Below are 17464 nucleotides of genomic sequence, written 5' to 3' on the forward strand. Positions count from 1 at the left end.
TTTAGTGATGAATTTAAGTTTATGTTATTTGAATCTGATAATATTAGATATGTCCGTCGACTAAAAGGCCATAAAAACGATCCTAAATACCAGCTACCAACAGTAAAGCACAGAAGTCGAAACATTATAAACTGGGCTAACTTGAATAGAGATTGTATCAGTCCTATCCATTTGATTGATAGCATAATGGACAAAAATATGTACAAATAAATAGTTAAGAATATTATGCTACCACATGCTAAAGATAAAATGCCTAGAGGAAGGATGTTTTAGAAGGACAATGATCCAAAGCACACTTCAACCCTTGTGAAAAACTTTTTCAAGACCAATGAAATTCAATTAATTGAATAGCCTTAGCAAAGTCCTGACCTTAATTCTATTGAATGTCTATGTAAGCTTATTGATCGACAAGTTTCAGGTCAAAAACTAACAAGTAAACGTAAAAAGATGGGAAAAATCAAAACTATTACGATTATGAAGCTTGTAGACTCAATGCCTTGTCACTGTCAAGCAGTAATTAATGCTAAGGGCTTCCTGACAAAGTAGTAAAGCAATACTTTAAAATAAAACATTTTCAATTTAAAAAATGTTTAAAAAAAAAATCTTATTTAAGTTTTTTTTTGACCGGATACTTTTGCACGCACATTTTTTAATAAAATGAACTTATAAGATTAAATTGCTTAGATTTAGTAAAAATTCATTTGTTTTTAGATTTGTAATCAATTTTTTGACATTTCAGTGAAAATTTGAAAGAAATTGGACTTTACATTCAAAAGTTATCTCAAGTTATGCTCTTGCCTGGTTACTTTTACACACTACTGTATATATATATATATATATATATATATATATATATATATATATATATATATATATATATATATATATTAGGGTTTCCCAAAAATTATGTAGAAAACCTTTTTTTTCTAAACTTATGTTGTACACCCAAAATTTCTTGTCTATATAAAGTTAGAAGATAAATACAAACTAAAAAATTGCACTCAGATCATTTTAAAATACCTAAATCTTCCTTTTTTTTAGCTAGAAAAGATCAAAATTAAATAACTGACAGTATAATTCTTTTATTCATAAATATATCTCGTTATTATCATTAACTGATAGTAAAATTCTTTTATGAATAAATATATCTCATTATATACTATCATATAAAAAGCTTTAAATTTTCATAAGTTTGTTTTGAGTTACTTTCTATGTTCCTTTTTTTCTCTCCTCTCTTGCTAGTATATTTTGATTTTGATTAGTATAGTATATTTTGATGCTATTCTTCTTTTTAAGAATTTTAAAAAAATCATTTACTAATCCAATGTTCCTTTCAGCGCAGTTAGTTACACCAAGTCCTTTGACAAAATTTTCAAAAACACTATATGATTCAGTTTTCGAAAAGTTGGGATGAGAATGAACCCAACCTTTGACTTGATATACGATTCCTAGGTGTATAAATATATAAGCTATCTATCAGCAGTAACAAGCTCTGAAGGCTTGTTGTTTGGTAAGATTAAAACAGGATTAGATTTTTCCATATTTATTTTTTATAGCTCTGGAACTGGAAAGGAAATTAATGACTTCAAAATCTGATACTTTACAAACATTTCAAAGTGAAAGCCAACTAGTGAAAAAACAACTACTGCTATAGAAAGATACCACGAATGTTTATCAAAACTTTTAATCAAAGCATTGCCAACATCGGCATTAAATTCATCCTTGAGAACATATGCTGCTTTAAATGCATTGAAATCATTAAGTACAGCATGTTGAGCGCTTCTAGACTTGAGGTACCATGGAGCATAAAAACAGCAACAATAAAGGTACATGTTTCAATATCCTTTTTCATCAAGTAAAAAGGTTATAATAATGGATTACATTTCTAGTGTAAGAATATACAAAGCATCAGCCATGAATCTTGCTTTGTGACGAGCTCCAGGTTGACAAATTTTAAATTCATTAAGCTTATCAGATTCAACGCCAAGATGTTACAAGGTGATTATAGTCATTTCTTGGAAAAATTTTATTCTCCAACGAATACTTTGCATAACATTTAGCTGCTAGCGCCAAGATGTAAAGCCTGCTACCTATTTCCAGCTTGTTCCAATCAAATTTTTTCAGTTCTGTTGTTCTTAAATTTACAGATTCATCAGAAGTTTTCCAGTGTCTTTGGAAAGCTGAGTACATAGACTTGCTTGGACCCTTAGATTTAACTTTTGTGATAGGTTGTATTGAAAAATATATAAAAAAAATTTCACATTAAATCTTTATATGCATTGATTTATTTTAAATTTAATAGTATTATTCTATATAATTTAAAATGTCAATGAGAAATGGGAAAATGAAGGCTAGAGAATGGGAGGTAGTAACTGAAGTTTCAATTAAACTTTGAACTCGAAATTCAAATGAACAAACCTTTTTTCTGCGTAGCGCCCTTGTTTATAAAGGTTCATGTTTAGGAGTTAAAGAGTTGAAAGAGGGTTGTAACCACAATGAGATAGCCTCCTCAACTGTAGTAACTTTCTCTGGCCACTACTACTCATTTAAATTCACCTTGGGAGGTGAATAACATAAAATAATAAAAAATCTCAATCAAAAAAAATGCTTGAACAAAATCGTAATAATGTATTTCCAAATAATGACAGGTTTTATTGGGCGGGTTTTTTTAATGCCAACCCTGTTAAGAATTCCACTAATTATTATTATAGCTCCATTTAGTCTACCTGTATTACTTGATGTAGTATCAGTACATACTCCAATTATATTATCAACTATTTCAAAATACTCTAAAATGTTTTGAATAAAAATAGCTTGATCTTTTCCTTTAGTGCTCTTTACAGCTATAATTCCAAGTAGACGATGGAATTTGGAAACCCTTTCCTTTTTTAACTGTAATTTTTAACTCTTTTACAACTTTACTGTCAAAGTGCAAGATCAAATTCTTTCCCAACATTTCTTCATAATGGCTTGATCTGATGGTGGCTCCTAAATTAAAAAAGATTTTTTTTTCTCTTTATAATCATTATTTTTATTTTATTATAAATATTTTAAATATAAAAAAAATTTACCTAAATCTTCAATATACTTGAATCTACTTCTAGCTATTGAGCTTCTAGATCATGAACATTTCCATCTTAAACTTAAATAACAGCTCCTAGAAACATTGTTTGTGAGCGAATGCTAATACTGCATCTAACACTAACAGGTGCTGTAGCTAATAGAAGCTTGTCTCTGTCAAACTCTATTGCTATTTCTGAACAGCCAGACTTAGATATTTTTTGATGCTTTACCTTTGTGTGTGTTGGAAGCTGATTTTCATTGCTTTCTGGAAAGTCGAAATCACTATCACTAGCAACTGAAGACTGGTGAGACACAGAACCTAAGTAACAAAAACCATTAATGACTTAATAAAGTGAATAAAAGTTTTATTTAAACCATTATTAAAAATAATTATTTGAAAGTTTTTGAATTAAAGATTAAGATATAATTTACCTGATGCCTCGGATTCATCTGACTCATGAGAGATCAACCATTTCTTTTTTCACTTCAACCATTTAACTTTCATTAACTCTGCATTTTTTTCATTTAGATCTCATTCATTCATACTTTTTAATTTTCCTTTCAGCTCTTCGTTTCATATCATTGTAATACTTTTCACTCATCATACCTCTCCTAAATGTTCTTTGATCTTAAAGAAAAGCCAATTCTTCTACCGCTGCAGCATTTGATCTTGGCATATCTTTATCTGATTTTATTTTTGCTTCTATATTTTTTGAGAAATATCAAACAAATTTTCAAGAAGTTCTTCAAACTGATTCTCGTGTTTTTTTTGGTAACTGTGTTCCAGGCTAAATAAATTTTGCATTGAAACGTACAATTTATTTAGTTTAATAAACTTTTGCACAATTTGTACTTCAGAAATTATATAGTTTCCAAACCCAGCATACTTCCATATATTAACAATTTTTTTTATGTAGCATATCTTCATATTTTCATAACAGAAATCTTTGTCAAGGCAAACGATATCCCTACTCCCACTCTTTGCTTTGCGTGAAAAATTTTCTTGAGTAGACTTGAGCCTTTTACTTTTTTCTGTAATACCATACTGATAATATCGAAGAACCATTTGCTGGAAGTTGATGTTGAGGAAAAACAGAAATCGGACTTCTGAGAAGATAAAGTAGTCGTCGAGGGTTTAAATTAACATTATAGTTCGATTAGTTTTTTTTTATTTAATTTTATTTTAGTAAAAATATTCTTTTCCCCATTTATGATAAGAATTTATTATAAGTATTTATTTTTTTATAACTTTTAAAAAACTAAACTGCCCATTCTTTTGTCAAGAGTAACAATTTTATCAGAAAAAAATGATTGGTTTAAGTTTGTTTACGTTTTCTAAAAAGGTAATCAAGATTGCCACATTCAAAGTTGATATATTTAAAAGTCAATCTTTAAATAAGATAAAGTTGGTATATTCAAAAATCAATAATTTAAAAATAGCTGTTAGTCCAAAAAAAAAAAAACAATTAGTACCGAAATTATCGATGTTTTAAAAACACATCAATATATACTGTTTTTAAAATTTCCTAATATTTGGAACAGTGATCTAAAAAAGTTTGTTAATGTATTACTAGTTGATCAGTTACCACCCATATCCTAATACAAAGCTGACAGTTTTTTTAAAAAAAAAGATTACAGATATCTTTTAAACTATGAAAAACAGCAGCTATTAGAATTGTTAAAAGAGTTTTCATTTAGATGCAGCGGAAATATTTAAGTTAAGAAAAGCTCAGAACACTTAATAAAACCCTTTTTTTTAATTTCTACAGTAAGCACTTGGATTGGTCTTGTAAATATTTTAATGCGTACAATTTTTTTTTTCTTCCATATTTTTGGGACACCCTAAAATATATACATGAGTGTGTATATATATATATATACACACACACACACACACACACACACACACACACACACACACACACACACACACACACTATAGTGTATATAGATCATAACACAATATAAAATCACAAAATAAAAAATACAAAAATAATAAAAAGCAAATATAGATTTTACTCATAAAATTCTCAAAACTACAACCTCATCAAGATTGTTTTTGTTCTTTTCAACATGAGTTTCAAACACTTGCTTTAAAACTCTATAATAAAAATTGCAAATAAGAATATAAACTAAAAACAAAAAATTAAAGATTAATGATTAAAAGACAGATGTTTTACATTTTATTCACAAAAACTATTAAGTTTTTAACTTTTTTTAAAATTCTATTCAAATAAATTATATATTTTAACTGTTATTATAATTTTTTTGAATCCAAACCTAATATTTACGCATTTTTGTTCAGCTTGTAAACATTTCATTTTTCTGCTATTTACATGTTACTACTGCTACTACTGCTTACTTACTACTACTGCTATTTACTACTATTACTACTACTATTGCTATTTACAGATAACTACAAGAAATGAATTAAATAAGAACCTACATGTCTGAGAAAATTCCTCTATCAATTATATCATTAGTGATATCTTCTATAAAGGTTAGGTAGGCATGTTCATCAGAGCTAAAATAAAGTAACAATGCAATTATTACAAAGAGCAAATCATTAACATAGTTGTTTATGTTTCTATTACAAATTGGAAAAAATCTAAACATTCAATTCCAAAGTGATCTAATTCAAAGGAATTAAGTTGGCATTTTAATACAACTTTTTCGGACAACAGCAAATAAAAATTTTTGCTGTAATAAATTTCTTTAATATCTAAATAATGCCTGCCCCAAACCCTCAGTCAATATATATTCTTAACCTATTTCAGTATGTACCCATTTGCGGTACCTCATCATTGTTATCAATTCAATTCAAACTATGTAGTGTATCCCTAGAATATTTCTTTTTTTATTGTTTTAATAAAAATCTTTTCATTAAACTTTGTTGTTTTTTTACCAGTGAAATTTGTTTTTTTTTAATTTTTAATTGCAAGCATACTCCAGAGACGACTCGAAATTGCTTTGATGTTTGCGGCTTGATGAACTTCCATCTGATTTACAAATACAAAAATTGTTATTTTTTTAACTAGCAATTTAAAAAATTAAACTAATGTTTATGTTTAAAATTTATAGTTAAAATAACATAATTAATATAAATTTGTAGGTTTACAACCTTAAAAGGTTGTAAGATTAGTAAAATAAGGTTTACAAATCTTATTCTATTTTAAAAAAATATATAAAATCAAATATAAAATAATATATACATAATTTCATCTTGGGCTTCAAGTAACTGCTTCTCATTCCTCATAACGATTGGTAATCGATCTTCACATCGATAGGTTTTTTTGCTATTTTCGTCACTTAGACTCATAGAATCTAAATTCAATTCAGCTATCATTTTATCATCATCAGATACAGAGTTCAATACTGATATCTTTGGTTCAAATTTTTGAGTTTCAGAAGAAACTTTGTGTGAGGAGATCAGAGGATATCTGTTCAGATTATTGTAATCATTTGAATATTTTTTATACCTGTAATGAACAAATGGAGAAGACTGGGGATTTCTTGAATACAATAAGCTATCAGCTGTTTTTGGTCTGTTTGGCAAATCTATATCATCTGAATTATTTAGCTCAAAATAGATGTCAGCAGTTTGTGGTCGCATCTTCCTTCCAGAAAGCTTATAATCAGGCAGTAAGGCTCCATAACTCACAGAGTAATTTTTAAAACTGTTTTTCTTTTTTTTTTGATAAGAACCTTAAAAAATTTTTTTTTGACTTTAGCATGTTAAAAAATATATTTAATTTTTATGGTTAATTAGTTAATAAATATATAGATTCTGAATATCATATCATATATAATACAAAATTAATAACTTACTGTTTACAAAACCTTTTAAGGATTTTGGTGGCTTATTATCAATCAAAGCTAGTATTAAAAAATATTTAAATAACAAACAAATACAAATACAAAGAGTATTTAAAAAAAATATTTAAATAACAAACCTAAATTTTTAAATATTCTTTATTTTGAAAAAGAAAATAAGCATAGTTGGTTATGCATTATAAAAATATAAAAAAATAATAATGAAAATTCTAACGTTTGGCATTGTCTATTCTTTTGTAATGCGCCATCATGTGATAATGTAAAAAAGACTGGGATCCATATCTTTCACCATTCTCACGGAATGCTAAAATAGCAACATATTTTTTAAACTACAAAAGAAAAAAATATAAAATGGGAACAAGCTATTCAAAAATTTAATTACTTCACTAAAAAACTAACCTTAAAATAAGCCAATATAAAGTTGATATCAAAATTGAAAAACACAATACCTGAACTTTTATTTGTTTGATGTCCTTTAACTGATTTACAGTAGCATTTCATTGCTTTAGAAAAAAACTTTAGTCATATTTATCACTGAAACATAAAATCATACATAACTATAGATAGAATGAATCAAAAATTCTGAATCAAAATTCTTTAAAACATGATTCAAAAAAATAATTAATAATTTAAATTCAAGAAAAAATTTAAAAAATATCTTTTTAAAAAGATTTTTCGAAAACTTAAGTTTTCTTAAGTTTTTTAAATTTGTTATTTATGTATAATTTTAATCATTAACTAACTTAAAGTATAAAGAAATAAACAAGGACAACTAAAAAATAAGACCAATTAAAAATAAAAACAAAAACTGTTAATGAAACTATATTGATAAGAGGAAAAAAAATCAATTAAAACAGATATATATTCATCAGCATACAAGTCTTATTCTTTCATATCATTTTTTAAACTATTTTTGTTGTATTTTTTTTAAACTATTTTTGTATTTTTCAAATGAAAATGTAAACTTAAAATAAGATTCTCAGGGACCTGGAACAGAGATTAAAATTATTTCAAATGACAATAGCCACAGTTATGTATAATATAAATATATACTAAAAATAAAAATTATATACAATAAAAAAAACTATTAGCATATAACTATAAAAACTATAAATAATTATTCTAAAAATTAATAAACAATAATAATAAAAAGAGTTAAAAATTTTATTGCAATACTTTTTTTTCTTTTTTAAAAAATTATTCATTATGGTACATGCACTTTGTTCTTCTTAAAATAAAAACATAAACATTAAGTCCACCCATATTAACTTGGTGTGTCCTAGAAAAAGTCCACCAGGAAATATTTTTAATTGTTTTCCACATTGCTTGTTTATGATAGGTCAGGAACACAGCTGTGCCATTAGGAATGCAAACTCTAGCAGTTTCATTCAAAGCAGCTGGGTATAAAACAAAATTTTCTATTTTGCTCCCAACTTTTTTACCAAATGGAAGATCAACAACAAAGTGATCGACAGATGAAGTACGTAGAGGAAGCCGACAAACATCCCAATGCACCAGTGATATTGGAAGTGAAACAGACCTTAAAATTTAAATGATTACAACTATTAACGTAGAAACTATTAAATAAAATACCAAAGAACTATTAAATAAAAATTTCATGTTTTTAATGCAAAATAACAATTTTATAAAAAGTATAATACTTTCAAATAATATTTATCTTAAAAGATTATTTGTAGGCAAATAATTGATAGCAAATAACTGCAAACCAAAACGTGTTATTTTTGACCCATGTTGCTGGCTTTAGAACATGTGAATGTAAATATATTATTCGACCAATTCAATTGTATTGGATAAATATTGAAAAAACCATGACTAATTTTGAAATTAATTTAAAAATGCTTTAGGCTTTATTTTTTAAATGTCTATTTACATAAACAAAATGGCAAACCTTAAAAATTCATTCTTGAATTTTAAAATTAAACCTTAAAAATCTCCTTTGAAACACGAAACTTTTGAAATTGTTTGCTCTGTTTTTTCTTTGCTTTTAATAATATTGAAAATTTATACAAATAGGCATATTCTTGGCTATGTATAAGTCCAATACATAGCTTAGACATATACATAACAACTCAAAGTGCATTAGCATTGCGCATGAGCATTATCAGAGGTATATTGAGCATTATGAAAGGAATATTTGCATCATCAGAGGAACAATTTCATTATCATAGAAACATTTGCATCAGAAGAAGAACGTTTTCATTATCACAGCTCAAATTTTCAGAAAAAAGTTATTGTTTAGAGATAACTGTATTGAAAAGTTTGACATATTTTTGCTAGAAAATTTTTTATTATACATCTCAATGTACAATACATCAAATGTTGTTGCATATGCAAATTATGCTTTTGAGCATAATTGACAATTAAAATCATTGGCGAGCTTAAGGAAGTTTGGAAAAAAGCTGGAGTATTGATTTGACGAGATAATTTGTGTTTTTTATTGCTTTAAAACTGTTGAAAAAATCAAAATAAAGAAAACTAAACAATAATGTTGAAATGTTAAAGTTATAAATAATAAATTGTTATAAATAATAAATTGTTAAATTTTGTAATAAACTTGAACAACTTTGAATTTTCACATTTCAGTGCAAAATGCATATAAACGACTGGTGATCAGACCAAAACAGAATCAAGATTGGACCTTTATGAAGAGCAGCAGAAAGTATTATATGACCAAAAACATTAGTCTAAGTCTTCCAAAATTTCTTCTAAAAATTTGCTCTCAAAAGTTACACCTGTTGCAAATACATGTTTATTAGTTTGCCAACAATTTTAGTTTTAGTTTACTATCATTTGCAAAAGCAGAGGTCAATACCAGAGGTAATGGTCTATGTGAGTCTTAAATGTAGATATTAAATCAAATATTGTCAAAGACAATATGCATGTCAGGCCTTCCCAGGAGAGGCTGCGGTCGCACGCCTTGAGTGAACACGGATATTTTTTTTTTTTTGGATAACTCGGCCACGCTTTTTTAGCATATATTAAAAATAACGCATTTTTAAAAAGACGCTGAAAAAATCAAATTAAATTCGTTGTATTATTTTGTAATTTTTTTAATAATTTATTCTTTTCATTAATAAGGAAATAATAACATAAAAATAATATATATATATTTTTTTTGAATTTTTTTTTCTTATAACAAATTTTTATTTTTTTATTTTACAATTTTTTTTTTTGAATTTTAAATTTTTTCGCATAAGTATGTCTTTTTACAAAAAATAACTTCTAAGTTCTAGAAGAATTATTATCTAAAAGGTTCTTGATAAGTGTATGAATGTTTAGCTCATTCGGTTAAGACATTACAAAGCGCCGAGGAGACCCGGGTTCGCATCCCGCGTCGGCAGAGCATATTTTTCAAAATTGATTAAAAAAGTTTTCGGTCACATTTTCTGTTTATTTTTTCGACTTGTCTCAAATATCGTTGCTGAAAAAATCAACACCTAAAAATATATTATAAATTATTATAATATAAATAAATATAAATAAATAAATTTTTTTTTTTAATGTTTACTAGACATAAAAAAAAAAAAATTGTAATAAGAAAAAAAATTTTTTTATAAATAAGTATAAATATATATATTTCATTTTTATGTTCATATTTTTATATTAATAATAGGAATAAATTATGAATAAAAATAATAAAATAATACGACAATTTAGTTAGGTTTTTTCAGCGCCTTTTTAAAAATGCGTCATTAATATATGCTAAAAAACCGTGGCCAAACTCTCAAAAAATATATATATATGCGTGGTCACTCAAAGCGACCGACCGCACGCCTCTCCTGGGAAGGCCTGCATGTCAAGTTGTCGAAGGCGATATGAAGGAAGAAAACAGCTCTATTAATTAAAGCTGGGAGACTAACAAACCCAACAAGGCAGTATTGCACAGAGATTCAAAGATTTTTAGTTTGGCTACAGCTCATAATGAAGAATGTGTAGCAGTTTTTTTTAAGTGAGTCAGGAGGACAGTTTAAATCTTATTAAAAGAAACACAAAAGTCTATAAAAACTTTTTTTAAATGATTTCAAGTCAAATATTTATAAATTGATATTAATTACTCAAACTTTATTTTTTGTGTGTGTGGCCTACTACCAAATCTCAAATATTTAGTCAACTTAATTCTTAAATGGGCTTACTAATGCTTCAACAAGAAAACATTTCCGCATGAAACCTACCTTGAATTAAAAGAATATTATATATCTTTGAAGACTACTAGCCCTAGATCTTTAAGAAGTGGTCATGTTATATACCTTAGAAGACAACTAGCAGCAGAATATTTAAAATTCACAAACCTGGCACAATCTAAAATGCAAGTTTTGTATTCAATATCAATACTTCAAAAATGGAGCTTTTTTCTGAAAAATTTATCATGTTTGCTGATTAGCAAATTATGATCTGAAGTGCGGATAAATTTTTTAGTTTTTTTTATTCAATGCAAATTTTTTGCTTGTCGATATCAATGCTTAGATTGAGGATATAAATGCTTACAACATGCTTACATTGCTGGCTTAAAATTTTTTGTTGCAATGAACTAGTATCAAGAAAAAGATTCAGATATTGCAACAAGTGATTTTATCAATTGACTAAAATCTTTGGCATTTATTAATTAATATCTTTGATATTATTTTTAATAAAAGAGCTTGTTCTTATATATCAAATTAATGAGATATTGTTAGATTTCACCAAAAGAATGATGGCAAAAAAAGTATATATATATGATTGATAAATACTGTTTTATATAGAAATAAGTATATAACTAGTAAATAATATATAGTATTGTTTTTGATAAGTGTTAATGTATAAAACACCAAATTGTAATTACTATAAATTGTTAATAGTAATTAATTACAGGTAATATTACTCATCTTTGTACTTATTTTAAAAAATAAGTGCAAAGATTAGCTTATGATTTTTAAAATTTTATCTAATATTTACATTGTTACACTATAATTAGCATAACCATTTTCATAAAATTGACTGGAACGAAACACCCTGCAACACCTTGTAATACCGAATTAACATTTGTTATGATAATTTGAATAAATTTGTTTTTATTTTTAATTCACCTTAATTATTTTGTTTTGGATTTACTCATTTTCTGTTTAAATGCTGTTTTTAGTAAAATCACAGTTTAAAAGCAACTGGTTTCTATATTAACTATTTTTCAAACTGTTAGTATTCAAAACAATTTGAAAATTTTGAAAACAAATAGCTGTACAAATGTTATCTCTATATCAAGATACATAGTCTCAAATGATAAATAGAAATAAAAAAAACATCAAATACATTTACTCGTTTCCTGTTTAGATGCTGTTTTTAGTAAAATGGCTTTATTCTGATTTAGCTCATTCATTATGAACAAATTTAATGATATTTTTATAAGTTTATTTTGCGAAGAATAGTGGAAGGCAATATAGACTCTAAATAGTTATTAAAAAAAAACTTTAAAGTTTGTTAGTACACTTGCTAATTTTAAATTAATAGCAATAAATGGATGCAAATAAGGACCACAGATGCAGATTATCTACAGTTAAAAAGTGGGAAAAACATTTTAATTGCGAGTTAGAATACGATTTAAATGGAAATGAAGTTATAAGATTAAGATGCAGTTTATGTAAACAATTTGAAAAACACAGATTATCCTTATTTGATTGCATTAGAAAAGAAGAATAAGGTTACAAATTTAGGAAATTCTTATGGCACTGACTGTGCAGCTGCAATATTTACAAACTACATTGGCACCGTAATTAAAAACAAATTAACTGAATGTTTAAAAAATTGTAGATTTTATTGTGTTCTCTGTGATGGAAGCACAGATTTAGCTGTATCCGAACAGGAATTGATTTACATTCTTTATTTAAAAGAAGGAAGTCCGAAAGTAGAATTCTTATCTATTGAAACGGCAGAGAATTCTAATGCTGTTGGCCTGAAAAAATGTATAACAGACGCTTTTACAATAGTTGGTATTACCAATTCTCATAAACATCTATTGGGTGTAAATCTTGATGGAGCTATTGTTAATCTAGGAACTTATGCTGGTTTAGGCGCATTACTAAAGGAAGGTTCTCCTTGGCTGGAAGTTGTACACTGTTTTAACCATCAACTTGAACTTGCTTTAAAAGATGCGTTTGAAAATTTATCTGCCTTCAAAACTTTATCACTTGTATCAAAACGTTATCACTTGTATCAAAAGTCACCAAAGCGCTACCGAGAACTACAAGGATTAGCCAAAGCTTGGGTTAATAGCGTTCCGAAACCAACAAAAGCATGAAAAAATTCGGTGGATTGATCACAAGTATAAAGCAATAAAAATTGTTTTAGAAAATTATGGTGTGTTTATGACACATATTGAATCATTGGCTATAACAGACTCCCAGGTAGCAAAGAGAGCAGAGTTAAAGGGTTTTTTAAAGCGATGGAAAAATGCGTCTGTGCCTATTCATTTATCAATATATCTTGATGTTTTATCTCCCCTTTGGCGTTTGAGTTTAAGTTTTCAGAACAATATTCATGATCTAGTAAAAGCTGTAAGAAGAGTTCAAGAATTTACATAGCCAAGCTGCAAATTCTTCTAGAAAATTTGCTAGACAATTTGCTTGATGATAACAAGCGTTATGAGCCATTATAAAAAACTGTCTAAAGATATTGAGACAATTGATTCAAAGCAATATTACCAAAATATTGCACTTTCTCAATATACCGAAGTTAATAGCCAAGTTCTTGACCAGTACAATCTAATTATTGCAAATATTACCATATGTATGGAAGGCCTTTTTCAATCTCTCCAAAAATCATAAGTGTTTATACATTTTGTAGCTTTATAACTGGCCGTTAAATGTGAATGATGGAACTTTTGGCGATAAAGCTGTCTGTGAAGTTATTGAACATTTTTCTGAATTTTTAATTGGTGTAGGATGTGATTTGAATAACATACTTCATGAGTGGATCATTTTAAAAGCATACATGTTTCCCATCATAAGTAACAATCAAAATGAGTATTATTTGAAAATTTGGGAAATTGTTTTTTCCAAATCAAATTTGGTCAAAGAATGCCAAAATATTCTTGATATTTTTGAACTATTTTTAATTTGTCCTTTTACAAATGCGAAAGTAGAATGAATGTTTTCATGTATGAATCGCGTAAAAAATGACTGGAGAAGTTGTCTTAGACAAGATCTCTTAGAATCTCTACTTCGGATAAGTGAAGAAGGTCCTGAGATTGAAAAATTTGAACCTGATACTGCTATGGATGAATGGTATAATGGTAAAGTTAGACAATTGTCAGCAAATTTTCATCGTTATCCAGAAAAAAGAAAAAGAAAGTCAGGAAAAACAAACATTGATCTAGCGACAGTAACAATATCGGATATGGAAGAAAGTGAAAGCGAGGAAGAAATATTCTAAGCATTAAACTAGTGAAATGATTACAAAACGATCAAAATATTTACGATTACGATCTAATACTTTTTCTATTAGCAATTAAAAAAAGTATTAGATCGTAAAAGATTCTATTATTTAGACAAATTTTTTCTTTCTTTTTATTTTATTGAATGAAAAAAGTGAACGCTAACTTTTATTAAAAAATACATTGAATGAAAAAGCAATAGATAGAAATATCATGGGAATTTGATAAGGTTACTTAGATAAGAAAACTTACTTAATAAGAATTTAATTATCATTCTTGTTTGTGATTGTGCGGGTTTTTGTGAAAATGTTAAGTTTTAACATTTTATCACGATAATGTTTTCGCCATTTTTAATAGTTTTTATAACTGTTTCAAATTTATAGATTGTTTTGTTAGAGTTTTAAATATTTTTTTTTACTGTTAAAAATTTATAGAAAATTAAATATTCTAGTAGTTTTAAACAGTTTAAAATATGTAAATAAAATAGAAAATGAAATAATTAATTAAAAGAAGATTATATCAAGTTCATTAATTTTACAAAAATACAGCCGTTAGATTTAATGCAATATAATAATAGTAATAATGTAAATTATAACTAAAGCTACTTTACAACCACTGAACGTAAATGTTATGACATCTTATGCAAAAATGAGACTTATTATATATGTTATTATAGTTAAATTAAAATAAATAATGCCCCCTCCCCTCCGGCGGGAGTGGAGGAGGGGTTATGAGCAACAAAAAAATCACGATTAGATTTTTTTACATCAATTCAAGCCCTGCATAGAAAAAGATACATAGTCCTAGTTTATTAGTTTCAGTTTATTGTTTCCAGATTTTTGACTGATGACTTTAATCTGCTTACAAATGAGTTTTTTTTACAAAGATTTTATGGCTTTTATTAACACTTATCAGTTCTTTAACTTTCTTTTCTTAATGGTTTTCTTTCTGGTCTGTTCATAACTTACTTTTTTTTCTAATGAAAATTTTAATCAAGAACTAATGTCTTTTTACTATAGACAGAAGTTAGTGAAATTATCAAACGCTCATTATTCTGACTAAATCTTGTCAACCATATCCTTTCAAGACAAGAGATTTCACTATGAAGGATTACAACTTCTTCTTTAACTCTTTTCTTGATTCTAACCTCTTATAGAACACTTTATAAAAACAGCACCCGTTGAAAAGCAGCACCCGTTGTTTAAAACTCAAATCTTTAAAAAGTGACCGTGGTCCTAAGTAGTCCTTAGTAGAAGAGATTTCCTAAGTAGAGGTTTACTTTAAATATTAGAAACTTAATGTACTGCAAAAATGGTAGCCAGCAATTTACTTGCTTCTCTTAATGCAACATTCTATGATCTGTACATGGCTTATTTGTTAAAAAACAAATCAAACATTTTTGAACGTGTCAGATCTAAATATAGCTGAAGCCCTATTTTTAGTCTACCATAATGTCATCCACATACTGTCAAAATATGTTTTTTTATTGAATATTGCTCAAGCCCTATTTTTTTGAATTTTATTGAATATTGTTTTATTGAATATTTTGAATTTTATTGAATATTGCTTTTATTGAATATTGCTCAAGCCCTATTTTTAGTCTACCATAATGTCATCCACAAACTATCAAAATACGTTTTTTTATTGAATATTGGATCAGAAAAGATCAGAAACGGGACAGTTTTCTTTCATTTATAAAAAATATTAAATTCAATTTTTGAAAATCTGTTCTATTCATTGTTCAATATTAAAAGTAAAACTCTTAGATTGATAGAAAAAAATTCATAAATTCATATTTTTAAAATTTAAAAATTTTTATATCCTATTTGTTATCAATTATAAATGACATTAAAAAACATCTATAATAAAAATATATTAAATAAAGCAAATAAATCTGTAGCAATAATAAAAATATTACAGTTTAGCTAATAATTAAATAAATTATTTTCAAAACTAAATGTCTTATTTGCAGCACTGATGCATTTAATTTGAAGCAATAATAGGGTCTTATTTGCAGCACTGTTTTACACTTGCACAATACAACTAAAAAAAAAATACCTCAAATTTTCTAAATTCAATATATTTTCTCTAGAATGACAAATTGCAATCTCATGATTATCTCCAGCCAAGTTGAAAATATAAGGCATACTACATGAAGCTTCAATACTAATAGATGCTCCTCCACACATAGGATCACAGATAATATCTCCTAAAGTAGTTAACAAAGAGATCAAGTCAATGAAAAAATTCGCATTCAGGTACTACTTAAATGACTTACCAGGTTTAATATTAATTAAGTGAAGCAGACAATAGCAAAAACCGGCAGAAAGAGTTGTTGGACCAAAATGTGTAATATTTCTGAATGATTGACTATCCTTAGTTAATTGGATGCCAATACTTAAATCACTGTCAAGTATATGTAGCAAAATTTCTATATCAAAATCTTTTAAATCTACTCTCCATTTTAAATAATTGTTAAGACCAGCACCAAAGGAAGCAGCAGAATCCATTGATCTAAAACTATGTTTGCCAGTCCTTGAAGCAGTAACTCGAAATGACAGCGAGTCACCAGCGCTAAAAGGATCAATAATCTGATAACCTTTTGCCTTTTCCGGTTGTGTACACTTTAGAATGCTTTTGAACTGTTTCCAAATACTTAGAGGATTTTCCCAATTTAACTCAAACGGGAGATTTAAAAGAACATTAAATAAAGCATCATTGTTGTTGTTCTCTTGAAAGGGTGTAAAGAAATTTTTACGCTCCTCAACAACAACCCAGTAGTGGTGTATAGAACAAAGCTCGGTAAGTTTCCAAGCCTCAGCTTTTTTCAAATTTAAGGTAATTCTACCACGTACATCTAGTGAAGCATTTACCTTTAACTTTTCTTTACATTCAGCAATTGCTACATGTTCTAGTCCAGGTATGCAAGAGCAAACAAATTTCATAACAGTGTCATCTAAACTACATTTTGCTAAATTTTCTGCAATGTTGTCTTTTGACATCTTTAACAAAATATTTTATGCCTACTTACATAATTAGAACCAATTAAAAAATAGTCAAACACAAACTTAGGTGCAAAATAAATAAAGAATTCCTGCTTAATAAATAATAATTTCTTAAAAAAAAAAAAAATTTAAATCAAAT

General features: G+C 27.0%; 2 protein-coding genes across 2 annotated transcripts in view; both read right to left on the reverse strand.

Annotated features, from left to right (window-relative positions):
* Positions 1–7472, reverse strand: part of LOC100198357 (uncharacterized) — a 9048-nt gene extending 1576 nt beyond the window's left edge. Inside the window, exons 1-6 of the mRNA XM_065805117.1 lie at positions 7347–7472; positions 7112–7201; positions 6892–6939; positions 6276–6768; positions 5510–5587; positions 5107–5164 (exon numbers count right to left, since the gene is read on the reverse strand). Coding sequence (XP_065661189.1) covers positions 5107–5164; positions 5510–5587; positions 6276–6768; positions 6892–6939; positions 7112–7201; positions 7347–7398 — 819 coding nt within the window. The 5' untranslated portion in view covers positions 7399–7472. The remainder of the gene's footprint in view (positions 1–5106; positions 5165–5509; positions 5588–6275; positions 6769–6891; positions 6940–7111; positions 7202–7346) is intronic.
* Positions 7473–8059: 587 nt separating this feature from the next.
* On the reverse strand, positions 8060–17410 carry LOC100201918 (tRNA (guanine(6)-N2)-methyltransferase THUMP3). The gene is made up of 3 exons (XM_065805115.1): positions 16599–17410; positions 16379–16529; positions 8060–8437 (listed from the first exon to the last, which is right to left on the reverse strand). Exons 1-3 carry the CDS (start codon positions 17320–17322, stop codon positions 8095–8097), a joined length of 1218 nt encoding a protein of 405 aa, XP_065661187.1. The 5' UTR covers positions 17323–17410; the 3' UTR covers positions 8060–8094.
* Positions 17411–17464: the final 54 nt, after the last annotated feature.

The sequence above is a fragment of the Hydra vulgaris genome, chromosome 09 (genome assembly GCF_038396675.1).
Source record: "Hydra vulgaris chromosome 09, alternate assembly HydraT2T_AEP".
Lineage (NCBI taxonomy): Eukaryota > Metazoa > Cnidaria > Hydrozoa > Anthoathecata > Hydridae > Hydra > Hydra vulgaris.

Coding starts and splice junctions, on each gene's coding strand:
- LOC100201918 (XM_065805115.1), bottom strand. CDS start 17,322: ATGTCAAAAGACAACATTGCAGAAAATTTAGCAAAATGTAGTTTAGAT. Junction 16,530..16,598: donor CTTAATTAATATTAAACCTG/GTAAGTCATTTA, acceptor TAACTACTTTAG/GAGATATTATCTGTGATCCT. Junction 8,438..16,378: donor TTGAATTTAGAAAATTTGAG/GTATTTTTTTTT, acceptor TTAAATTTTAAG/GTCTGTTTCACTTCCAATAT.